This window comes from Mesoplodon densirostris, chromosome 12 (genome assembly GCF_025265405.1).
Source record: "Mesoplodon densirostris isolate mMesDen1 chromosome 12, mMesDen1 primary haplotype, whole genome shotgun sequence".
In the NCBI taxonomy this organism is placed as follows: domain Eukaryota; kingdom Metazoa; phylum Chordata; class Mammalia; order Artiodactyla; family Ziphiidae; genus Mesoplodon; species Mesoplodon densirostris.
The window spans coordinates 7,355,145-7,381,869 of NC_082672.1; the positions used below are offsets into that span (position 1 = coordinate 7,355,145).

The 26,725-nt window shown below is 42.4% G+C and overlaps 1 protein-coding gene across 4 annotated transcripts in view; it reads left to right on the plus strand.

Annotated features, from left to right (window-relative positions):
• PRKN (parkin RBR E3 ubiquitin protein ligase) overlaps positions 1 to 26,725 on the plus strand; it is a 1,298,589-nt gene that overhangs the window by 1,081,034 nt on the left and 190,830 nt on the right. For all 4 annotated transcript variants that reach the window (XM_060114943.1, XM_060114946.1, XM_060114945.1 and 1 more), the window contains exons 8-9: positions 4,707 to 4,768; positions 22,894 to 23,043. In XM_060114943.1, coding sequence (XP_059970926.1) covers positions 4,707 to 4,768; positions 22,894 to 23,043 — 212 coding nt within the window. The remainder of the gene's footprint in view (positions 1 to 4,706; positions 4,769 to 22,893; positions 23,044 to 26,725) is intronic.

A 26,725-nucleotide genomic window follows, 5' to 3' on the forward strand; every position in this document is an offset into this window, starting at 1 on the left:
CAGCAACTCATGTTGGGACAAAACAGATGGGCAGGTCCACCTCCCCCTCACCCAGTCAGCAGATTTCAGGGGTCCTGGGGAAGATGTGACCTCAGGCGAGGCGGCTCTCTGCAGCTGAGGAAGACCAGACTGCAGGCCAAGGCATCTCTTGCTGTCCTCCTGGAGCACGGCCACAAGCCTTCCTTGCAGGGGGTCTGGGTCCCACATCTCCATGTTCACCACAACTGCTTTACATTTTTAGACTTGTGTCAGGTGAGGTCCTGTTTTCAGAATGAAGTGTTAAAGGTTAATTGAGAAGAACGGTGATGATTTGGAAGAGTCCCGAAGGGAGAGGGGAGAGGGTGCTGGCCAAAGACAAGTGACAGAAGCAAGTTGCTTGACAGTGAGTGGACCCCGAGTCTGCAGTAGCACCATTCTCAACAAGGATGCAGCTTCAGGCAGATGGTCTGAATTTCTTTTAGAAGATATTCTAGTCCCATTTTACTATACTAGCTGTGATTGGCAGAACTGGAACAGAGGAAGGAAAAACAGGTGGTGATGTTTACCCAGAGCTGGATATTGGATATTGGCAAAGAAGGTACAGTAGAGGTACAAAGGAATCATGGATTCTAAGCATCACTGACATCTTCACATGTGGGGTTCAGGCTGGGGAGAGAGGTTTGAGGTCAGACAAAGTCTGCTTAACCAATAAGCAAAGTACACACAGGGCTGGAGGTCGGATATGGGCCTTCTGGGGTTATAAAAGAGGAGGGGTGGAGGAGGAGCCCCTCCCAGGACCCACAGTCACCGAGCTGGGTGGGCAGTGACCGTGCGGTGGATGACTCACCCATGGAACAACTGCTGTTGAACAGCTCATCCAGCCAGGCAATGTCCTAGGCATGGCTGATAGAGCAGTGACAAAACAGCAATGGTCCTGCACTTGTCGCCTTTGCATTTCAGCAGCAGAAGAGAGAAAATAAAGTGAATGTTACATTAAAACTGTAGGTTAGAAGAGGGTGAGAGCTATGGAGAAAATACAACAGTGATGGGGATTTGGGGGATGAAGATAGGCTACAGTTTCACCCAGGATGGTCCTGCGAGCCCTCACTGAGAAGGTGACATTTGAGCAAGGACTTGAAGGAGGCAGGGAGTGTTCCATGCAGATATCAGGGTCAAGAGCTTTCCAGACAGAGGGAGCAGAAAGTCCAAAGTCCTAGAGACAGCAGGCTCCCTGGTGTGGTCAGAACCAAGAGCAGGTCAGCAGGGCTCAAGTGCAATGAGCAAGGGAGAGAGAAGGCTCAGGGGCTACATGGTGAGCCAGGCAGTGGAGGACCTTACATAGGCCAGTGAGGGCCTTGGAGTTGACTCTTGGTGAGATGGAAAACCCATGGCGGATGGCATGATATCCAACGTACATATTTTAACAGGACCCTCTTAACTCTTATCTTTTTTATAAAATTATTTATTTATTTATATTTATTTTTGGCTGTGTTGGGTCTTCGTTTCTGTGCGAGGGCTTTCTCCAGTTGCCGCGAGCGGGGGCCACTCTTCATCGTGGTGCGCGGGTCTCTCACTGTCGCGGCCTCTCCCCTTGCGGAGCACAGGCTCCAGACGCACAGGCTCAGCAGTGTGGCTCACGGGCTTAGTTGCTCCGCGGCATGTGGGATCTTCCCAGACCAAGGCTCGAACCCGTGTCCCCTGCATTGGTAGGCAGATTCTTAACCACTGCGCCACCAGGGAAGTCCCTTAACTGTTACCTTGAGAAGAGACTGAATGACGGGGCATGAAGGCAGCTGATGGCTGCGCACTGTCGAGGACATGATGTGGTCCAAGTAGACAGCAGTGGCCTCAAACGATGATCCATTGTCATGTGTGTGGACCCTGTGTGAAGAATTTGGAAGAATTCAGAGTACACCACTGACACCTGTCCTCACAGGGTCTTCATCTGCCCTCCTTCCCACCTCCGAGAACTTTTCCCTCTCTCCCTGTGCTACTGCATTCCATGTTCATGTCTTGCATTTCTAGTTTTATTTTTAAAACCCATTTCACACTAGCTTTGTATCTGTCCATTTCTCATGCTGATGTTCCTGTGATGAGCACAGTTACAGATACCCCTCCCTGGTCTTAAATAGCTTGACCCCTTACAACTCTTCCCTTCTAACTCTGTGCTGTCTCTATCCTTGTTTTTTATAGTTTATTGCATCCACCAGGTGTTTCAGGTAATTAGCTAGTCTTCTGTTAAAGATGTTTATATTTGAGCTATCATTGACATCAATCCTTTTAGTTATATCTTAGGAGAATGTTAAAATACAAATTCTGAAAATAGGCTAACTTTAAATTCTGTTTTTTATTTTACCTAGCATTAAAATAAGTCAAATCAGTTTTTCTCGAGTGGGAAGAATGCTAAGGACCACTTGTAAAGGAAAAAAAAATATCCTCTAAAACTAAGTTTGAATGAAACTATCTTTTAATGATATTTCTTAAATATGTCCAGATATAAATTTAGATAGAAACTTTTTATGCTTATACAACCAGAAGACGCAAATGAAAATGTATAAATTAAATATAAATGAAACCACAAAACCAAAAGTATTCAAATTAACTCTATGAATTTAATATAGCAGATGCTGTCATCTTACTGAAACTAAGTCAGTGCTTGGGGTACCAACAGGGCCCTGAGTGGTCTGATCTTAGCCTGCCTATGACCCTGAGCTTGGGGAACCTCAATTCTGCCGCCTCTCCTCCTGTGCAACTCCTCCCCTCATATACTTGGCACCAAACCACGGGACCCTCAATTGTTGGGAATTTGACCCTGGAATTCTCTCTGCCTCTGTTCCTTTCCTCATTAGTTGCATAAAACTAAAATATGACTCCTTGCTCCCAAGGAGATCTAAAACTCAAGAACTGACAGGACTCTGAATTTCCACAGCAGTTTTTGGTTGAATGGCAGCCAACCGAATGATCCAGAATATACCTTTACTAATTGTTTAGATCAGAACAGCAACTCTGAAATGAACAACTTCTCAAAAAGAACCACAGTTGTGCAAGTCTTCGTGGCCTCCAGTGGGAGAAAAACAGCTCAGTGTCTCTTGCAAAGGTCGGGATCTGGCTTTCCTTCTTTGTAGTATTGGACATGCGTGTAGCAATTAATTTACTAGGTTTTCCACCAAAAGATTCACCTTGCGATTTCCATTTATTTTCTTGGACTCTTGTCAGGTGGTGACATCACCTGTTTACATCTTGTTCATATTTGTAAAATTTTTTTGTATTACCTTAGTGAACATTTACGAACCACTTTCTCAGAGTATCAAATGCAATAATGTCGAAGATGAATATATATTGAATATAGTAACAGAGACTAAATCTCCGTTCCAGCATTTCATATGACCACAGAGTTTCAGAGTTGGAACTAACCCAAGTCAAATTCATCTCTAAAATATTCTGCATAAATAGTCATTTAGCCTCTGTCTGGAAGCCTCCAGTTACTGGCTTATAAGGCAAATGTATTCCATTTTTAAATTAGAAGTTTATTCATATTGAACCCAATTCCTGCTGTAATCTTACCTGTTCATTTTAATCCTACCTTCTAGAATAATGCACACATCTAATCCTTCTTGCAAAGGATAACTCGTTCACCCTGTGGAGACAGTCGCCTCCCTCCACGGCCCACCCTCCCCCAGGCGAACGTCCTCAGTACTTTCCACGTTCTTACATCACAATATGGAGAAATGGCTCAGCCTCAGCGGTTGCTTTGGCACATTTTCATACAACCCATTTTCCTTAATAGAAATGTCAACAGATTCTGTCATTCATAGATTTGATCCCAAAGAAACAGGTTTTTATATCAATTCTGTTTCCAGAGTTTATATTATAAATGACTTCAAATTAATACTGTGGAATAATTCTATTTAAAAGGCAGGGATGGAACACATTTTAAGTGATAACTAGTATGCCCTGGCATAGACAGATAGATAGATAGATAGATAGACAGACATATATACGTATGTATATGTATATGTATATATATGAGTATGATTTATTTATTTACTTATTTCTTTTTACAACTGAAAAAAGAAAATGTGAAAGCTTGCATAGGCTCTCACTGTCTGGGTAGAACTAGAAGATGATGGGCACAAGACTGCCCTGGCCCTCTTCACAGGTCTTTTCCGTAAGAGACGCTTTGCAAACTGAAATGCAGCATCTTTAGGATCTTGACAAATCCTCCTGGATTCTAAACTGTAGCCGAATCCCATGAAGTCGGGGCGTCCAGATGCCCCGTCTTCATCCTTCACTCTCGATGTGCAGAAGCCCAGCCTGGAGCCTGAGGAGACAGGATGTGATAAATATGTGAAATGAACCTACATGGGCCAACTCCCCCTCTCTGGCCCCATAAAATCCTGGCTCTATATTAGGGATAAGTGACATGCTGGGCAGAAATGACACGGTGTCCTAAGGCCCCACAAAGGCCAGATCACAATCAGGAGGGGAGAAAAGTCCTGGCCAGGGTCACGTGTGGCTCCTTCCTAAAGAATCACAGTGAGGGGCAGGCTGCAGGCAGAGTGCCCTCGGGGGTTTGGTGTCTGGAGGTTGGTTAGACTGTTTTGCAGGTAAGCATTCGTGTCCTCCCCCAGAGCGACACTGGTCACTGGTAGTCATTACTGCAGTGAGAACATAGTCCTGCACAGAATGGGAATGACACGTTGATGATTAACTCTTCTTCCCAACAGCTGGCTGCCCCAACTCCTTGATTAAAGAGCTCCATCACTTCAGGATTCTTGGAGAAGAGCAGGTGAGTCAGCCTCTCAGAAGCTACGCCAGAGCGTTGTGGAAGACAGACAGTAATGAGGCCATTTGGGCTCTCTCCGGGGAGGCAAGGGGTGTCTCCTGACCCTCAGCACCTGAAACGGGAAAGGGAGCCATGCAGCAGCTATGTGTGGGAACACCCTTTCCCTCTTCTATCCATCAGACCTGACAGGTTATTAATTGGTACATCTGCTACCTGCCAGAGCATTACATCTCAGGACGCGGCAGTAAGCAGGTACAACGTAGTGGCAGATAAGCAAACAAATAAGTGCCGAGGTGAATTATGCCTAAGGGATCGGGCATCACAGACAGCCCTGATTTGATGTCTGTAGGTGGATGTACAGAATCTTTTCACCAGAATTTTATATTTTGTGTGTTACCTGTATTTCACTTCAGCCACTTTGTCTATGGATGTGAACATGTGACTTATATACAAAAGCTGGCCCATTTAAAGTTGATTATTTAAATGCTGTGTTGTGCTCAGTGAAACATGTCAGATTCTAAGAAGATGTATTAAGTTAATAATTCAGAGTGCTAAATATTATCTAGATGTATATGTATAAACACACACACACACTTGACCACTTAAAAATAAAGCTCCTAATCCTCATATGGAATTACAGGCCCCATATTATTATTATGTTAAATCTGATGTCAAGCTATCCTTAAAATACTTATGCCATATAGTTTACAGCATGGTAGTTGACCTATTTTATACTTTCATTGATTTTTACTCGCAAAGGTGGTCTTTGCCCACTCTGACCAGAGAACATGCAAATGGAGACGTGGCAGCTCAGTTTTGTCAGCAGATTTTTGGTTTGTGTGTTTTTGTTTGGTACGTGTATGTTGCAAAGTTGGACTGCGCATTTCCAATATGAGATTTCAAAAGGGGGATTAATTAGGGGAGGATGAAAGGCTGGAATCATTTCCAACTCCTTGAATTAGCAGGTTACAGTGTGCCTCATTCATGTTTTCATACTGTAAATTTCCAGAATAGAGAGCACGGATGTTTATTCAAATACAAGCAAAATCAATTATCCTCCATTGCAGGTAAGAGCTGATAACAGACCCCAAACATACCTATTTATGAAAACACCTGTATCTCACAGCTATTTGCCTGTGAAAGCCTGAGAGATTTCTTATACCAAGAATCATTGATTGTTACCCTGAGATTTCTGCTCAGGTAATGGAAGCTTCTCTTCTAACTTGTACCAATATTTGTAAATTGTTTCCATGTCTGTTTTAGAGTCATTGGGTGATGAGTAGGGAAAGAAGCCAACCAGAATCATCTCCTTAGAGATGCATAAAATTCAAGCCACTTTGCATTTTCTTAGACATTTAATCAAGCCATAATCAAAATCAATATTACTCTGATCAGTTGTGCTACATGGCCACTTAGTGCATCACAGCAATATTGATTTTTATTTCCTGGGAAACCAGATTTCCTTCCTTCTTTCCTTTCGTTCGATAAATATGTAACTGTGCACCTACTCATGTGCTGTATGCCATTCCTGTTTACAGAGACAGAGGAGTGAAAAAGAAAGCCCTCTCAGGCTCACATTCTAGCTGAGGAAGGCTATTATGTTACATGCACACAAACATGTTCAGTATATAATATGCTAGATGGTTATCATTGCCATGGAGAAAAGTAAAACCAAAAAGAAGGATAATGAGTGCTGGTGGTTGGGGGAGCTGAGATTTTATACAAAGTGGTCAGGAAAGTTCTCACTAAGGCAGGTGCTAGTGCATGAGGACCTCAAAGGTGCAAAGGGAAGCATCATGGTGACATCTGGGAAGAGGTTCCCAGGTAGAGAGTAAAGTGAGTACAGAAGTTTTGAAGCAACCATATGTAATGCGTATTTTATGTAAAAAATATTATAAAATATAAAATATAAGTTGTGGTTGGAATAAAGTGGGAAGAAATCCAGGAGCATGTGAAGTGGCAGCCAAAGGAACAAAGTGTGTCCAGGAGGAGGACTGATGGTTCATGCCATGCGCTGATCAAGCAGGAAGTGGATGGGAAGTGAGCACTGCAATTTGAAACTTGGAGGCCATTGTGACCTTGACCAGTGGACTGGTGAGGGTGAAAGTCTGCCTGGATTGGGTTCAATGGAGAGGGGAGAAGAATGGGAGAGAGAAAATCTAGATACCTTTTTTTTTTTAGGAATTTAGCTAAATGAAAACAAAGAAATGAGGTAGCTGGGGGTAGGGAATGTGGCACCAAGAAATTTTTCTTTTTTATAGAAAACAAATACCATGTTTATGTGCTGATGGGAGTGATTCTGCAGAGGAATGGGGAGATGGATGATGCAGAGGAGAGGGGGGACTTTCAGGAGCCACGTCCTTGATTCGACAACTAGCAGAGTTCAGGTTTGGCCAGAGACAAGAGTGGAGGCAGCTCAACCTCGTCGCAGTGGGAAAAGCAGAATATGTAGGAAGAGTTTTGCTGGTGTTTCTCTTTTCTTGGTAAAATAGGAAGCAAAGTCATCGGTTGAGAGGGAAGATGGGGGAAGAGTTTTACAGAGAAAGGAAAGGATGATGCACGTGTCCTTTAGGAGGCTGGGGAGTGAACAAGTGTGAGAAACGAATGAGTTTGGGGTGAGATCAATCAGCCTGGGTGTTTTTCTGTCACACTGAACTGTCTAGGCACAAATGCAGCAAAGGCAGAGGGTCAAGTTTAACCAGCCACACGAGTAAAACAAAAACAAGAGAGAAGCAAAGGAGCTCTGGGCAGACCTAAGGGAGTGATTATAATATCTGAGCCTGAGATTTCAGCTGGGTGAGCAGAGAAGAGGGATGAGGGGAGAAAGGGATGGGGAAGAGGTGGGAGGACCCACCGGCTGCAGGTCCCAGTGGGTTCCAGGAGTCTTTGGAGTTTGGGTTTTAGAAGGGTTTAGCTGGAAAAGTAGGTGTTGGCCGAAGAATGGAATACTTGACATTGAGATTGTGGAGGTGGTGCAGTGACTGGAAATGACAGGGTCAGGGGAGGACCAGGAATGTTGTTGGCTGAGTTAAGGTAGCCGACAAGAAGATGACTGGAGAAGTTGAGGGCATGGACTTAAAAAGCCAGGGTGTTGGGGCTTCCCTGGTGGTGCAGTGGTTGAGAGTCCGCCTGCCAATGCGGGGGACACGGGTTCGTGCCCCGGTCTGGGAAGAGCCCACGTGCCGCGGAGCGGCTGGGCCCGTGAGCCATGGCCGCTGAGCCTGTGCGTCCGGAGCCTGTGCTCCGCAATGGGAGAGGCCACAACAGTGAGAGGCCCGTGTACTGCAAAAAAAAAAAAAAAAAAAAAAAAAAAGCCAGGGTGTTGGAAGTATGGCCCATGTGGACACTGAGATCCTCCAGAACTGTCACCAGAGCGGACTTGGAGAGAGTTCTGGTGAGTCAAAAACTGAGGCTTCTAGAAACAGGACAGGGAAGGGAGAGACTGAGGGAGGTGGGCATCAGTGGCTGACTGCAAAGGAGAAATAGAGCACCAAGAGCGGTTTGAACATCACAGCTGGAGAGTTGTAGAAGGAGAAAGGAAAACTGTTGTACTTGGGGTGTTGCAGGTCAATACTCGGTGGTGCAGAGAGTGCAGTGGAGAAAACATTTGAGGGGCTGCAGGGGAAACAGTGTCCTAAGGCGTGAATCAAGTTCAGTGAGGGAAGAATGTGAGGAAAACACTGAGAGAGTGTAAGTTACAGGGCAGTTACTGCTGACTGACTCCGAGTTCCCCAAGCTCAGAGGCAGGCGTTGGGGCAGCTGAAGGACAGGGTAGGGAAAAGGGATGGACAGAGCTGTGTGTAGGACTGAGGGTCAGACCGGAGAAGTGACAAGGGAGCCAGGGATCTCTTGGTGATGGATACAAACAGGTCACATCAGCTAGGGATGTTTCCGTGCTGATGGTACAGGACAAAGCGTAGTGGCCTCAGGGCAGATGGTGGCACCAAGTCTGGAAAGGGAGCAGAAAGTTCCAGCCCCACCGCCCCTGGGGGTGGGCAGCCTTAGCCGGAGCTGCTGAAACTCTCAGGCTGTCTCTGGATGCTTGAGGCAACTTAGATTACTTGATGAAACAAAAATTTTTGTTGTGTGTTACAAGTTCCCTTGGACAAATCATTGTAGTCTCTAACTTGGCTTTTCGGTTTGTCAAAAAGGAAGAGTAATGCTAGGTCATCTCTTAGAACTTTGTAAATAAATAAGATTGCAAAGTAAGTTGCAAATATTAAGTACTACACTAAGATGTTTCTGATTTAAATACTGTTCACACTCTGTCAATAGACTGAACTAGTAGCAGCAAAAGTAGACACTAAGATCAGTGTAAGAGGGAACTATATTCAATATCCTGTAATAAACTATAATGGAAACGAAAAAATAATAAAATAAAGTAAAATCAGTGTAACATTCACTTAAAAGTGAGTTGATAAAACCTGTACAGATACTGCTTAATTACTGAATTCATTACTGGATGGTAGAGATGCTGACCAGTATCTAATTTCTTTGTATGTGATTCCTTTCCGTTTTCATAGACCTTGAATAGGCACTTGCTTTTTGAGATCTGGATTAAAAATAAATCATTATAAACACTATAAATCATTACCTTCCTAAAATAAAAAATGCAATTAAAACTCCTTGGAAGGTAACATATTACATTTACTTTAGCTCTGGGCCCTGTCTCTGATTTGTGTTTACGATTCACATTCATAAAGCACCTTTCATCCCCCTAACCCACACCCACCAAGGCCAAACTACTTGGCAAAGATATTATCACAGTGCAGGTAAATAAAGCTACTCTAAATTTCTAGGTGAGCCCTAAAAAAAACAGGTATGATATCTGTAAGTCCACAGGATTTGGAGAGTCTTCAGAAAAACTGCATTTCAGACGTACTTCCACTTTTACCAGCTTCCTCCTCTTTGGGTTTAATCACCAGAATTTTAAGGAAATAACCTTCATTTATTCAACAAACATTTCTGAATACCTTTTGTACTATTATCTTGCTAGTGTTGGGTAAAACGGTAAACAAGGAAGTCACAGGTACAAATCATGATAAGTGCTAAGATGTAACCTATTTTGGATAAGGAGTCAGGACCTCTGAAACATGAAGGTTGAGAGGACACCCACCATGGAGTGAGCTAGGATCACGGGGCTTTAGGGGAGAAGAGCCTTCCAAGCAGAGTAAAACACAGGTTCAGTAGCCCCAGAGGAGGTGAAGAGCTTGCTTGGTTCAAGCCACTAAATAAAATTAATGTGGCTGGAAAACAATGAGCAAGAGGGACCGTGGTGAATGATAAAAACCATCTACACCATGTGGGCCATGGTCAAGAGTTTGGATTTTATTCTAAATTCAATAGGGAATCCTTAAAAGTTTAAGCAGGGGGCTGGCGTTATCCAAATTACATTCTAAGAATGTCAGTCTTGTTGCAATATGGACATGGTCTGGATGAAAATGATTGGCAGAGGAAACAGAAAGAAGTGACTATTCAGAGGTAGAATTAAAGGTCGTGGTGATTGATTAGCTATGAGTCAGGGAAATGAAGGAATCCTACAGCTCTGTTTACTGAGATGGGTTTGATGGTAGGAAGGTGAAGACGAAAGCTTGGAATCATGGTTCAATTCTGAATATCTTTGATAGGACTGAAGCACTGAGAAGGAGACAGGTAGGGATTTGGATGTGTGAGTTGGAGCTCAGAGGAGAGGGAGGTCAGGGATCAGAGACAGATAAATTTGGAGTTGCTGAAGTGTAGGTGGTATTTTAAATCCATGGAGGTTGCCAAAAGTAGGTAAGAGAGGAGGGACCACGGATGAACCCTAAGGAGCACCAGCATTTGGAAATTTGGTAAAAGAGTGGCAGCCAGCAAAGGAGACCAAGAAGGAGCCTCAAGTTAAAGTAGAAGAAAATCCAGAGATGTGTCATGACGGAGCCAAGAAAGGAAGTGTTTCTCAGAGGAGGAAGTGGCTGTTTACATGAATGCTAATGAAAAGCTGAGTAAGATGAGGTCAGCCAATTGTCCTTTGCATACGGCAACATGGAAATCATGGGTGACTGGAACGAGCAGTTTTGGTGGAGAGTTGGAGGCAAGAGGCAGATTTTTATGGGATGAAGAGTCAGCAGAAGTGGAGTCAATTTCTTCTAGAGGTTTTGTTATGAAAAGGAAAAAGGGAATGCAGCAGTAGCAGGAGGGTGCTTTACAGACTGAGGAGGCTAGAACTTGCTTTATGTTCATTGAAATGATCCAGTAGAGATGGATTGTTTGATGATTCAAGAGATAGATGAGCTAGCTAAAGAAGGGAAGTACTTTAGAAGGTGAGAAGGGTTTGTTTTGGATCCACAGCCCAGAGAGAGTAATTGACCCTTAACAGGGAAAAAGCCACTTTCTTTGTTGTAAGAAGACAGAAAGGAACAGGTGAGTGTGGGTGCAGGTATGTTGGCAGGTGTAGTGATGCGGAGGGGAAAGTTGGCGTCTAATGGCTCCATTAAGGCAGACACATTTTTCACTGCTGCATCTTCTCCACAGATTGCTTGACACATAGAAAATGCTTAGTCTGTTGGTGGGAATGTAAATTGATACAGCCAGTATGGAGAACAGTATGGAGGTTCCTTAAAAAACTAAAAATAGAACTACCATATGACCCAGCAATCCCACTACTGGGCATATACCCAGAGAAAACCATAATTCAAAAAGACACATGCACCCCATTGGTCATTGCAGCACTATTTACAATAGCCAGGTCATGGAAGCAACCTAAATGCCCATCAACAGATGAATGGATAAAGAAGATGTGGTACATGTATGTAATGGAATATTACTCAGCCATAAAAAGGAATGAAATTGGGTCATTTGTAGAGACATGGATGGACCTAGAGACTGTCATACAGAGTGAGGTAAGTCAGAAAGAGAAAAACAAATATCATATATTAACACATATATATGGAATCTAGAAAAATGGTACAGATGAACCGGTTTGCAAAGCAGAAATAGAGACACAGATGTAGAGAACAAACGTATGGACACCAAGGGGGGAAGCGGGGGTGGGGGGTGGGATGAACTGGGAGATTGGAATTGACATGTATACACTAATATGTATAAAACAGATGACTAATAAGAACCTGCTGTATAAAAAAAAAATAAATATTTTTTTTTTAAAAAAGATGCTTAGGGGGCCTCCCTGGTGGCGCAGTGGTTGAGAGTCCGCCTGCCGATGCAGGGGACACGGGTTCGTGCCCCGATCCCGGAGGATCCCACATGCCGCGGAGCGGCTGGGCCCGCGAGCCATGGCCGTGGAGCCTGTGTGTCCGGAGCCTGTGCTCCGCAACGGGAGAGGCCACAGCAGTGAGAGGCCCGCGTACAGCAAAAAAAAAAAAAAAAAAAAAAAAAAAAAAAAAAGATGCTTAGGGCTTCCCTGGTGGCGCAGTGGTTGAGAGTCTGCCTGCCAATGCAGGGGACACGGGTTCGTGCCCTGGTCCAGGAAGATCCCACATGCCGCAAAGCGGCTAGGCCTGTGAGCCATGGCCGCTGAACCTGCACGTCTGGAGCCTGTGCTCCGCAACAGGAGAGGCCACAGCAGTGAAAGGCTCGTGTACTGAAAAAAAAAAAAAGCTTAGTAAATATTTGCCCAATAAATGAATACCTCATTCGTGACCTCTGTCTTCTTAGTGAAGTATGAAGTAAGATGTCCAGAGAGGAAAGTGGTGGGATATGAGCAGTATGGGAAGAAAGAAGAGAAAACCTGCTACTAGAGAAACATAATACAATCGTGAAGAAGTTGTAAATGCTCATTTGAAGTCTGTGATGAGTACTTTAAGAGAAAGCAAGCAGTGGCCAGGGAGAAAGTATTAGGTCAGTTCATGAGAATTCTCAATGAAGTTGAAGAATTTAAGCAATGTCCATACTTCAGTAAGAGCACCAGGAAAGGAAAAACAGGAGATGATGGTTGGAAAGAGACATATTTGGAATTTGGATTTCAGAGGTGGTACAATTTCTCATGATGACAAGGCCCACGAATGAATTGTAACAGTAGAAGAATTTTTTTGAAAAGGTCCCCAGAGATGAGAAGGTAAAGGAACTGAAAGAAGAGGTTAATGGATGGACAGTTCAATCCCTAGAATGATGAGAAGAATAGGGGCAGAGATGAAAATCATGAACTAGGAGCTAAAGTCCCACGAATGAGGGGCTTATCCACCTATGTCCATTGCAGGTGGTGGCAGTGGGGAGAGGACAGGGGCACATAGCCAGATGGCATAAGTTTCAGAGGAGCAGTGGGGTGGGGTTTTGCAAGAGAGAGGGGAGCAAGGGTTTAGGAGCATCAGTGAGGGGCCAGGAGACAACCAGCTCCAACTCTGGCCTTCAGGTGTGTAAACCTGAAACATAAAGCAGCCTTCACTTCAGACGGTTGCAAGGAGATGGACCCGTTTCAGTTAAATCGGGTAGGAGAGAGAAACCTTTGAAAAGTCTGATTATATGGGAGAGCTTGTTCATTGTGGAGCAGGAATTCCAGGGGACAAAGAGAAAGGGCTTAGGGGAGAAGGGAGGCTCATGTTGGAGAATATCAAGACCTTTATAGGAATGAGAATAGTAGGGGATGCCTAAGTCTCAGAAGTCAATAATGATGTGAAGCATGATGGAATGAATTCTCATGACCTTTGGAGGGAAGTAGGTACACAGCCAGGCCACCTGGCTGTTGTCACCTCACCTGGCTATTATCATCTCGTGTGTCTCTTGGGCATTAAGGCAACTTACTTGGCCTTCACTTCAGAAAGTTTCCTTGGTATCATAGGCTTGCTGACACCAAGGAAAGATAGTTATAAATGTAAATCCATGTAATATAATCGAGGAGATCATTTTTTAAATTATTTGGGTCATCAAAGTTCACATCAGTTCATTAAATGTGCAGTGGAGTTAACCCGTTTCACTGCCTCAAACCGAGCCTTACACAGAACTTCCAGACGATGATATGTCACTCTTCCCCATCCACTGGCCTCATAATCACCTTGAAACCAGTATAGTTGCCTCCAGACTGGAGGATGACCAGAAGGGAGAGATGCAAACATCCCGTGTTAGAGAAGCAAAGGCCAGGAAGACACAGGGAGGAGGAGGGTGCAGGTGGCAAAACCACACCCTCTCAGGGAAGTTCCATTTCTCTGAGGGTGAGGCTCTTGGATTTGGAGACTAACAGCACTGCTCAAAACCACTTCTCAGGGACTATAGTAAAGGGTAAAATAATTTGTGCCCACAGACAGCCTTGCCCTCTGCCGAGTGCCCCATCAGGAGGTGTGCTTAGAGACCCATTTGCAAAGGTTCCAGAAGTCTCTGAAGTCAGGCCCTCAGTAGAAACTCCTTCAAGGAAAACGGTTTGCAAGTATCTACTTTCACAGCCTCACCCTTCCTGTGGGGCACTGCATGGCCCACAGCATGGAGAAGGGACAAACAAGCCGATCGGTTTTGACTTTCTTTCCAGAAGATTCCACGGCTACTAGAAGTTGAGATATTTTTTGGCATCGTGTCGTCTGAAACATCTGAAAAAGGAAAACCTTGTAAATTGCAATCCAGGATACAGTCTGTTGCTCTAATTATATTTCAGGTGTTGTTTGATCTGTTTTCTCCTCGCATTTAATTTCAGCCATCCTAATGATGTTTTTTTCTAGGCGATGAAAAAGGTCTAGCCCTTTCTCTAGCCAGTTTACTTCATCAGTCAATGACAGATGTCCAGAGATGAAAAGTACATTATTAGCAACAAAACTGAGAATACAAACAGCAGTGTGACAGGCACCTCCACAGGGGCTGTCACCAGCTCCCCGGGGCTAACTACTTGCACATGAAGAAAAATAAGATTAAGATTACTGAGAATTTAAGGAGTGTTTTTTAAAATTCTAATTCATATAGAAAATAGGGCATTCTCTACTTAGCACTGGGAAATGGATTAATCATAAATTCATGTTCCTCTAAAAAGTTATTTTAGACTTTTTTTAGCTAAAGAAGTGCTGTAATAAACCATTTTTCATTAGTTTCTAAATGATAATGAAGGAATAGTGAGCTGAATTTTTTTAATAAAAGGGAAAAAAAAGAAAGAAAGTGGAGGCAGCTTGGTATCGGGGAAAGGGTGGTCTTTTAGAGCCACAGCCCTGAGTCCCTGCCCGTGTGAAACACAGTGAAGGACTGAATGTCTTTGTGACTCAGTGACCTCACCTGTCACTTCCAGGATAGACGGAGAGTGAAATGCATAGGCAAAGTGTGGGCACACTCCTTGGCACAGAGTGGTAATTCAGTGAATGGTATCTCTGATGGGGATTTCTCTCCTCCAGGGGGAGAGCAGGAGACAGGTCCTGGGAGGGAATCCCCCGGTGCTTGTGGCTAAGACTTCACAGAAGCCAGAATTTAGTGGGGGAAAAGCAAGAACAGCATGTGTAGGGGTTGCTTTTGTAGCTGTACCTGAGTGCCCCCAAAAGGATACTCTGGAAAATTCCATGGCAGAACAAAAACAGCCCCCTTCCCTGCTCAGAGGATTTGAAAGTCTGCCATGGATTGCTGACAAGCTCCAACTCATTTCGACAGAACATTTGCCTGTTTTCCCAGATTTTAGTTTTACCTAAGTATCCCTGTGCTTAAAATTTCTTGCAGTTTTAAAATTTAGCTTCCTTCTTGCTGTCTTTTCTTAGGAAAGTATGCGAATTAAACATCATGATGAGCCGTTTGTGCCCTCCTACATAGGACAGGCCTTTTGAGTGGTTTTCCAGCAGTGTGGGGTATTTGGGCCCAGTTCCTCCCCAGCCTGACCCCGCAGGTCACCACTTAGCATAGAGACAGTGGCCAGCAAGGAAGGGGAAGCTAACTGGCCTCCATGGGACCTGGGACCCTGGCTTCATAGTAGAACATTATTCTACCCAACCCAGCTCTTCCAACTAGCAACAGACCACCAAAGTGCAACCTCTATTTGATTATGCTCTCTCCTGACTCATTTTTAGATTCTTAAAATATGAGTTTATTGAAACTTCTGTGAATTTTATACTTTAAAATGAATACTTCCTGTTCTTAGGAGAATCCATGAGCATACACGTAAAAACTGAATAATTTATTCCCCAAATAAATAAAATATAAACCATACCAATGAGTTGAGATTTTACCTAGATAAGTCATCTAACAGAATGTATTTTCACTATAATCTGACAAAATGTAGGAGGAACTTTTTATTTTTTTCTTAGGTGCAGAACAGTATGCTTTGTTAATATTAACATTTATTTTAAAAAATTTTTGCAAATATCCTGTCATCTCTAAATTATCTTAGTTATCTGTGTGTGGAGTATCCACTTTATGGAAGTATATCTAGAAATTTGCAAACTAGTTTTATTAACAGCTTAAACAGCATAAGTTGGCAAGTAAGTATTAATATACCTATCTACACGTACACAAGCACACACATAGACACTCACTGTGATTCCAAAGACAAACAATGCCCAAGTGATTTTTAAAGAATTTACTGCTTTTGAGCTCACCTGAGAATGGACTCCATACAGACCTAGTTCACGTTATAAATTAATCACATTCCTCCAAGTTAGTTCTATTTATAAATGCTGTTCAACAGTGATAAGTAAAAAAGCCCTAGGAAATAACACAAGTAGTGTCAAAGGATCGGTCATTGTTCCTTTCCACCATTTGCAGTCCATTTATCACTTTACCACTGTTGTGTGTCTTTTACACTCAGGTGAGTACAGACATTCTGCTCTACTTCGTGCTAACTTGTCACAACTCCAATAAGTATACAGTATGTTTCTTCCAGTGCACGCTCACCTCTGTGCCAGTAAGTGGTTGAAAGGAATCTATGAAACTGGGGGTCTTATCTTAAAGAAAACCACATAAGGATCTCTGCTAATCACATATATGTAATTACATCTCTAAATTGTTTCCTTAGGGTGTTAAACTTTCTATGAATACTAGAACATTCTTGGTCTAGGTCAAATGTTTTTCTTACACATTTCACAACGTTAAAAAAAAGAAATGCATTCAGTAATTGTAGGTTTTGATTCAGATGTTGTGTGTACTTTTTAATCAGAAATTACCAGACATGTAAGCTAAAATATTTGTCTTCCTTTAGAAAAGGAATTGTAATATAGATTGAATATAATAAAGTTATTTCTTATAAATTCCCTAGTTAATGAAAGGAAAGAGGAACATAGTTTACACATCCTGTTGGAATTTGAGACTGTAACACATGTAGTCAGCAAGAATTTCTATAGTGTTAGTGCACTTTGTCCATAGGTAATAGGTTAACTTCTTCCTAGAAAAAATATTATTATAGTAATAAAATTGCTTAACTACATTAAATAGATAGGTGATTTGTTATCAAATCAGTAAATAGCTAATGACCTAAGATCAATTTATTTAAACTAGAAAATAATTTATATAGGTAAAAATCATCCTGTACCACTCTGTTATTAATTCCCATTGTCATTGATTATTTTATTAGAATTCTTTAAGAATGGAGTTAAATTTTATTAATTCATTCTACAACTATTTATTGTGTACCAACTATGGACAAGATACTGCGCTGAATTCAGGAATACAAATACGTGAAGGAAAGCGGGCAGTGCAGAGGGTCTACAGGAAGGCCTGAGGGTCTGGAGCACGTAGGTCCCATGACTCACAAAACCAGTAACCAGTCAAAGACCTCTGTCAGGACAAAGCCCCTCACTGAGCAAAGGGAAAGAGAAAGTCCGGTTGAAAATGGGGTAACAGAGTTGGGAGATCACAGAAACTGAGCCCTCATATTTTTTTAACACTGCCCAAAAAACCAAATAGGAAACTGTAGAGCCATTAAGAGCTATTCTGCATCCTTCTTCCTCCTAAAATTTCAGAACTAGTTTCATGTAAAGGTGAGCGACAGAAAGGAACAAAGTAAAATCCCAACAGAAAAGAAACAAGGTCAAATCCCACACAAAGTTTTTAAGAGGAGATGCAGAGTGAAGAGCAGAATATTGTCCTGAGAGACAGTGAGAGTGTGTCAGCCGGTCACGCCCACCAATTGGGTGAAAACTAAAATAACTATTCCAAAGGGAACTAAGTTATTAAGAAATTTCACAAGTACAAATAAATAACAACGGACATAGTCTTAAAAGAAATAGACAGTGAAAAGAAAGAAAATTCTAAAAAATGAAAATAAAGTAAGATAAACTAACTTTACCCAACTTCTAAATCAGTCAAGAGAAGTTGACCGATTTAGAAATTAGGTAAAGAAAATCCAATATATGTACACTAGAAAGCCCGTAAGAAAAACATCAAAGCAAGAGAATGGAGCAAATACTAAAAAATTAAATTCAGTACAACTTTCCTGACATAGCATGCATATGAATATTGATCAGAAAATGACCATCACCAAGACATATTCTAATAAAATTACTAGATTCTAAAGAAAAAGAAAAAGAAATCCTTTGGGCATCTGAGCAAAAAGATCAATTCACTTATAAAGGAAAAAAATAAAATCAGATTGTCATACGCTTGCCCATAACACTTTATATCAGAACATAGAGTAAGACATTTAAGATACTTGAGGGGGAAAAAATATGAACCCAGGACTTTATATCCAGCCAAACTCATTTTCAAGAATCAAGGCCCCAAATAAACTGTCACTGAGCAAGAATTCAGTGAATATTTTTCCAATGAGATCTTCCTGAGAAATTTATACTAGAGAACAAGCTTCAAACCACCAAAATTGCTGATCAGACATTAACATAAAGACTGATAATGAGTATTAAGTGTGTGTGTGTGTGTGTGTGTGTGTGTAGCATTAAGATTACATGAGAATTAGGAGAAAGAAAGCATAGTATGAAATGGCCCTATGTGTCAACAATTTAGATACAGGATTATTGGAAAAATTTGGCAGGAGAATGGGTGGAGCACATGAAACTATATTTGAGGTTTTTAGTGATCACATTCGTGGTGAAACTATAGTTATTCTAAAATTGTGGTGTGTACAGTGTGAGCTAAAGCAAGGGAGCTATTTTGGAACATTGTGATTCTGTTATTCTCTGCGTTCTTGAGAACCAATGTAGAAAAAGGGCAACACAGATGTAAAACAGAAAATATTAAGTAAAACTCTGTAGTTCTGAAATACCTACCCTCTTAGCAAATTTAAGTCTACAATATAGAATTATTAGCTGTGTTCCCCAGGCTGTACCTGAGATCCCAAGAATGGATCCATCTTGCAGAACTGAAACTTTGCACCCATTTTGGATGGGACAAAACAGAAGGTTAAACAGTCCAGTGGTACAGAGCTGAGCAGAGGGATTCAATAAATATTTACTGGAATCATTCACAGTGATATGAGGGGATGCTGTGTGCCAAAGCCCCACAGGGGTGGGAATGGTGGAGGAATGGCTTGAGTCTTCATACAAGTCTGACCAAACCCCACCTGACTTAAAGCCAACTTCCTGTCTGCTCTGCACGTGCTGAGTGTTGGTGCAGAAAAGCAAGCAACTCTACTGACGAGCTTCCTCTAAATTCATAATCGCTGTTCAAATGGGCTGTTACTGCTGCCCAGCAACAATCCTGACTCCAAACATTCCCTCCCCTTTATCATTCATACCTTTTCTGCTCATCTCAAATTTCCAGAACCTCCTTTGTCCGCACCCGGGCCCCAGCACTCTGCCCTCATCCTGTCTAAGGCCTCACCCTCTACTCATCCTGTAGATCCCATTCCCTCACCTACTCACAGCGTCATCAGTTGCCGTCCACTTCTCACTCATTCCCTTCAGCCTACTAACATCCTGTTATTTCTCCATTTTCAAAAATCCCTTTACAGTCCCACAGCCCTCCCAGCTGCTGTCCCCCTGTCTCTGCTGCCCCTTTCAGTCAAACTCCTAGAAAAAAGTGTCCACCCTCACTTCCTGGAACTTGTCTCCTCCAGTTCTCTCTTGACTCCACTCCCATAAGGTCTCTGGCTCCATGACTCCACTGAAATGGCCCCTGTTGAGATCGCAATGACATCTCCATTTCTAACAACAGCCAGTGTTCAGTAATTGTCTTATCTGCAGCCTTTGACACGATTTATCATGACACATACACCCTCCTTGAAATACTGTGTTCCCTTGCCTTCCAGGACACCTACATCCTTCTCATTTTCCACCTGCCTCGTAGGCTGCTTCTTCTCAGTCTCCTTTGCTGGCTGCTTCTCAGCATCCCCACAAAGGTTAGGTAATTGCATCCAGTCTCATGACTGTTGAGATAACATAGGGTCGTATTGTCAAATCAGACTTACAAGAATCGTAGATGTGGGTTTCCCCGGTGGCGCAGTGGTTGAGAGTCCGCCTGCCGATGCAGGGGACACGGGTTCATGCCCCAGTCCGGGAAGATCCCACATGCCGTGGAGCGGCTGGGCCTGTGAGCCATGGCCGCAGAGCCTGCGCGTCTGGAGCCTGTGCTCCACAACGGGAGAGGCCACAACAGTGAGAGGCCCACATACCGCAAAAAAAAAAAAAAAAAAAGAATCGTAGATGTAACCCAGTGTCAATCTTTACTAATAACTTCCAGGATGCTGGTAATGATGAGACACAGACAAAATACAGGGAAACCCCACCTCATTTAACACAGCTGTGCATGTCCTTTCTCAGCATATTGGGATGTACTCCAGGCAAGAGTCAATACATGAGGGTCTCTGGGAAGTTCATGGAATGATCACTAACATGAAGTCTCTCAGTTATATAAACTGTCTCATCATTCTTCACTTGATGAAATGTCTTCATTATCCCTTAATAATTGCATAGCTTATGACATTTTCAGAGAGCCTTACCTCATAAATTCATATATTCTAGTTTACTGTAAACAAACTTAGACCAAGTGTTTCCTGCTAAATGCAGTCCATAGATAAGAACTCTTTTCTAGTAAATGCCATTGTATATAAGTACCATTAGCATATTTACAAGGGGATTTGACCAACGCATCTTTCTTTTTTTGCCGGGGTCAGAAATATGAGAAAAAGGATAGTAGGCCTGATGCTAATAACCCTTTCCTTTCCAGCTCTACGTGCACCTATGACTTCAAAATCGGTGTCTACAACCCGCAACTTTCTCCTAAATTCCAAAGCCATACATTCAACTAGCCACTAAACATTTTGACTTAGTTCTGTAGGAGGTTTTCAAAATGAATATGAGCACAATAGAAATAATGATTCCTTTGCTCAACTCCCTAAACACACAGACACACACACACATAGGCACACATGAATACACACACACCTTTCTTCTTCCAAGTCTCCCCATCTCAGTAATAGTCTCTCCTGCCCTCTGTCTTCTCGGAGAAAAACATTACTTCCTGCTTGATTTCCTTTCCTCTCACACCATGTATCCAACCTGCTTAAAAAAATTTGCGATTTCTACCTTCAAAATATATCCAGAACTCAACCACTGCTCCATCCCTACCTCAATCACTGCTTTCCTGATTCAAGCCACCACCATCTCTCCATGGACCTTGCTGAAATAACCTCCGACCCGCTTCTCTGCTTCCTGCTTCCATCCTTGTCCCCACGAGTCTATTCTGAACATATCAGCCAGATGGCTATCTTTAAGAGATTAGTCATATTGTGTCATCCACAGCTCAAAACTCCCCAGTGGTTCCCAAGTCTCTCAGAATAACAGCCAGAGTTCTTATAAAGGCCTTCAGGGATCTGTACATCCTGGATCCCCATTAACTCTCCGACTTCATCTACTATTACCCACCTACCCCTACACACACACATACGCCCATTCACTTTACCTCGGACACACTGGCCTCTTCGCAGGACCTCAAACAAACCAAGCCCATGCAGCCTCTGGACCTTTATAATGCTCCGTATTCAGCCAGGAAAGCTCATTCCCCCAGGCGGCGCATGGCTTGCTTTTCTAATCTCCTTCAGATATTGGCTTAAATGCACCTTCCTCATAAGGCATTCCCTATTCCCTGATCACCTCTTTAAAATTGTAATTCCCGTCTTCCCCAGGATCTGTCTCTTCTGTTTTTTATTCTCCTCCCCTCTTGTCACCATCTGAAATACTATACAGTTTAACCTTTCAGTATTTACTGTTCTAGTCTTATGGATGAGAGCAGAGATGTCTGTTTTGTTTAGGGCTGAATTCCCAACACCCACAGTAGTGTCTGGCACATAGTAGGCGCTCAGTAAATGTTGCTTGAATTAATTAATTGTCAGATCCATTTGAGTTGATCTGAGTTTAGAAGATAATATGATCAAATAATGCAAGGAGAACAATAACTTAGGGCTGCGACAAGGAAGACTTTGGAAAGTGTGCCGTGCAATTTGAGGTTTATTCTGCAAGCTGGGGAAACAGTTAAAGGGAACTGAGCCAAGCAACGGCACAGAGGAATGAAGTCAGGGATAAAAGAAATCATGCTTTAAGAATAAGAATAGGGCTTCCCTGATGGCGCAGTGGTTGAGAGTCCGCCTGCTGATTCAGGGGACGCGAGTTTGTGCCCCAGTCCGGGAAGATCCCACATGCCACGGAGCAGCTGGGCCCATGAGCCATGGTCGCTGAGCCTGCGCTCCGGAGCCTGTGCTCCGCAATGGGGGAGGCCACAGCGGTGAGAGGCCTGTGTACAAAAAAGAATAAGAATAAAGATAAAAGGAAAATGTTATTCTTAAACAGAAAAACAGTAGTCTTTCTTCGTCAAGCTGAATATGTTCATTGATACCGTGTGGGCTGCTAACAATTACCAGGGGTGGAACACTGAGACCTATTTTCAAAACGGATTTAAAAATTCGATAAACTCTTGAAGAGAGGCATGAAAATATACTCTTTGATGAGATTGATAGTGATGCGTTGTGAATGTCCATAACTTAAAGTATAGATATGTTCTCTAAAAGTTGTATGAAAAAGTCTACTAAATGCAATTGGTAGTAGTATTTTTAAAAATCAAACTTGGAAACATCTATTTTTTGAGGGTAAATTTCTAGAAATTTGGGCCTCACTTATCTGTTTTGTCAGCTGGGACCGGGAGACTTTCTCTAGGTTGTACCACACCTTACCCACCACCCCCGTTTTTACAGAAACAGACTAACAAGAAAACCCCCGAACCACCAACTATTAACATTTCGGTAAAACAGCACATCTTGGTGTCTGTATTATCACTTTGAAAAACTCAGTTTCTCTTTACAGTACAACCGGTACCAGCAATATGGTGCCGAAGAGTGCGTGCTGCAGATGGGGGGCGTGCTGTGCCCCAGCCCGGGTTGTGGAGCAGGGCTGCTTCCTGAGCCCAGCCAGAGGAAGGTCACCTGCGAAGCGGGCAGCGGCCTGGGCTGCGGGGTGAGTACCAGCCACACTCCTGGCTCTTGACCGTGTATTTGTTTGCTTTGGCAAATTGGCTAGGATTGCTTTATTTTCATTTTCCGTTTGGACTCAGACATCTTTGATATATAAGAAAATAGATTTTTAAATTCTTAACAGGATACCATATATATATACATATACATATATATATATATATATATATATATATATATGTATATGTATATATATTGAAGGGGAGGTGAGATCTTCTGCTGTAATTGCTATCCAGGTGTTTACTCTAAGACGTGAATTACTTGCAGTGCTCAGCTAATTCAGAGCAAAAATCTGTGGTTTCTTAATTCAGGCATTAAGTAGACAGGAGTGGAGGAGAAAGAGAATTTCTCATCTTAACGTGATGTCTTAGTAACATTGTTTGCCTAAGTAGTTCAAGAAATAAAATGAAGATTAATATGGAAAACTTGAAATGTTATTGTCGTAAAAATCATTTTAAATCGAGATGAACAAAACTTAATGGTGCCTCTTAGGGAAGCAGAATAAGAAACATGGAAAATGTTTGTTCTAAGAGGTCAAACCAATATGACCTAGACAGCTTCTTGAATGGATCTATGGCTGCGAGCTGACGGTGAAGGGGTGAGGGAAGCATAAATCAAATGCAAGTAGGCTGACTAAATTATAGGTTGAAATGACAAATGGATAATAATCCTGATATTAAATTTCATGCAGGCCAGAAAAAGAAGTGTATGTGCTTATAAAAAGGTTATTGAATTGTGATGGGAAAGCTTTTCTTTTAAAATTGCAACTTCATGACGAGTTTTGTGGACGGAGGGGTATGGATGGCAGAGAGGTTTACCCAAGCCTAATTTTTGGCTGAGCATTGTGATTTACCTGTGCATAAACTGGCATCTGTCACCCTTGGTAAAGCTCCGTATCGGTCATGGAGTGCAGCTTAACGAGCCCTGGGCTGAGTGATAAAGCAGAGTAAGTGGAAGGTGAGAAATAAAGAGATACCATGATGCCTAAGCAGAAGGAAATACCTCTGGATTAATAATGGTGATTGCATTAGGATAAAAACTCAAGTCATGTCTACTAGCCTTAGAAATTATGGAAATCAAACTCCACTTCCCAGCTTTAGTCATCATCATTTACTGTATAATCTGCGCCAATTGCACGTGGCCTCAGCAAGCTGCCAAATTCTGGGATCAGAATTTCTAGCAAATGTTTTCTTTTAAAATGAGTTACAGTAGCTTTTAACTAATGGCTCAATTATATGCTTCTACCTGCTACCTGCTCCTGTTGTTACATTCTCTAAAGCTGGGGCTTCCTTTGGCCCATCTTCTGCATTCAGTTGTTCATCTTGCTCTAAGAATTTTGAAGGTTTATGTAATTTAAGATTTGAACATCTTTCTCTTCCCTTTTTTACACAATGTGACATTATAAGTAACACACATATTTGAGCTCCAAATCATGGAAAATTACCTTGGAAGTAAATTGAATTGCTTTAAGATCTTTGGGTTAAGAGAGTTTGGGGGCAATCCTTACCTCAAGGAGAATGGTTATCTTCAGGATGTTTCTTTGGAAGTTCTAGGCAATGTGTTTTATTTTTATTTATTCTGTTTTGTTACTGCGAGGGTGGTAGGGGATGCTTGTTGTTTCATATATTACTTATCTATTGCTGCATAACAAATAAGCCCAAATTTGAACCTTTTAATTAATAAACATTTTTATCTCACAGATTCTGAGGGTCAGGAATCCCTGAGTAGCTTAGCTGGGTGGTTCTGGCTGAGAGTCCCATGAGGTTGGAGTCAAGCTTGGCTGTAGTTAACCCAAGGCTTGACTGGGGCTGGAAGATCCACTTCCAAGATGGCTCGACCACGTGACTCTTGGCCAAAAATACCTCAGTTCCTCACTGGCTAGTGGCCCTCACCACAGGCTCTCTTCTTAGGCTACTTTGTCCTCAGAGTGGTAGTTAACTTACCTGGAGCAGCTGATCCAACAGACAGAGCAAAGATAAAGCCACAGTGACCTGCTCTCCAAGTCTGTACACCACCACTTCTGCTGTATTCCATTGGTCAGTACTGAGTACTAGATCCAGCACACCCCTCAAAGGGAAGGAAATTAGGCTCCATCTTAAAGGAAAGGGTATCAAGGAACACATGGACATATTTTGAACCACCACTGTTTGTAATTTGAAGTTGAAAAAAGAACAAAGAGAAATGATTTTCTAAACTATGCATTTAACTTGGTGCTTTCTTTTCCCTCCCTGCCTTTTATGCCCCAATCCCCATAAGCTTTTTCAGACTTTTTCAGCAAATTCCCATTGCTTTGCCTTCTCAAAAGACATAAATTGACCTCATCATTGCTCTTTTTCTTCAAATCCTCAACTTTCACAAAAGGATGCTAACCCAACTTACATGCCTTTGGGATTCTTGTAGTGATTAAAGAGGAGATTGGGTTGCATGACTTAGATCCGAATACTGGCTCCATCTACTACCAGTGGTCTTACTCTTTCTGTGCCTCAGTCTCCTCAGCTCTAAAATATGCTGTCTTATAATGACCCTTATAATGACCCTGTATGAGACCATTATGAATATTAAATGAACTAATGGATATAAAATGCTTAGAACAGTGCCTGGCATTATGTATATATTTATTTAATATTTAATCAAAAGCTTAATCAGTATTTATCAAAAGCTCACCTGAAAGACCTAATATTCATGGAAAATTAACTACAGGACACTTGTTTGATCCTCTCTTCCAAATATTCTAAAATATACCCCCTGAATCAAGCCAGATCTACAGCAGGGAATTAGGTACCTAGGCGTCACTATTTTAGCCCTTCAAAGAATTGCTTTCCCTACATAGTAATTTGGTGCCATTTGTTTATATTGTGGTCACTGTACAGGGAACTAGATGTGTGTGGTTCAGGACATCCCAGTGGGCTTTTCTGTGAGGGACCACGGTGCCTATTCCAGGTTCATTATGCTTGTCCTGAGGAAAGTTGTCCTGGAGGACATTGCGAATTATGCAACTACTAAGGGTTCCCCCTGAAAGCTGACTGCTGGAAAACCTAGAGCCACATTTGTGGGCCAGCTACAGCGTAGAAGTAGGCCACTAATAGAATGGATTTGGAAGCTTATTTCCTGGCTTCACTTTTGTACTTCTTTCTCATCCCTTTTCCTGGTACATGCTGTTTTGCTGTGATTTGTACACCCTTGTAAGCTGGTGGTCTTCTCTGGATTTACGGGTGGTAATGGAAAGCTGCTATGTGGAAGAAATCGTGGTTAGTTTATGTCGTTTCAGAGGCAGAACAGGGCCCAATAAGTAGAAGTTAGAGGAAGATGAATCTCTGCTCAGGGTTTGCTCTAGCACCATGGACAGCAGCCACAAAACAGGCTGCCATGGGAGCAGTGAACCCCTCACCCTAGACAGTGCTCAAGGAAAGTAACTGACCGCAAAGCTATGGAAGAATCACAGAGTCTTGGACGTGCTTCTCAGGCTGTAATTTACAGGTTTATTGTCAGGTATCTGTGAATCCACCTGTGCTTAATTCGTCCTCAACTGGCAACTCTTATTATGTGGGTATCCAAGAAATGCTTGATGTTACAAAAAGGATCTCATGCCTAAAAATGGTTGAGAACCAAATTCCCTGTCATTCACAGAATTTAAAAATTCAGCTTTCCAGGTACATTGTGAGGTA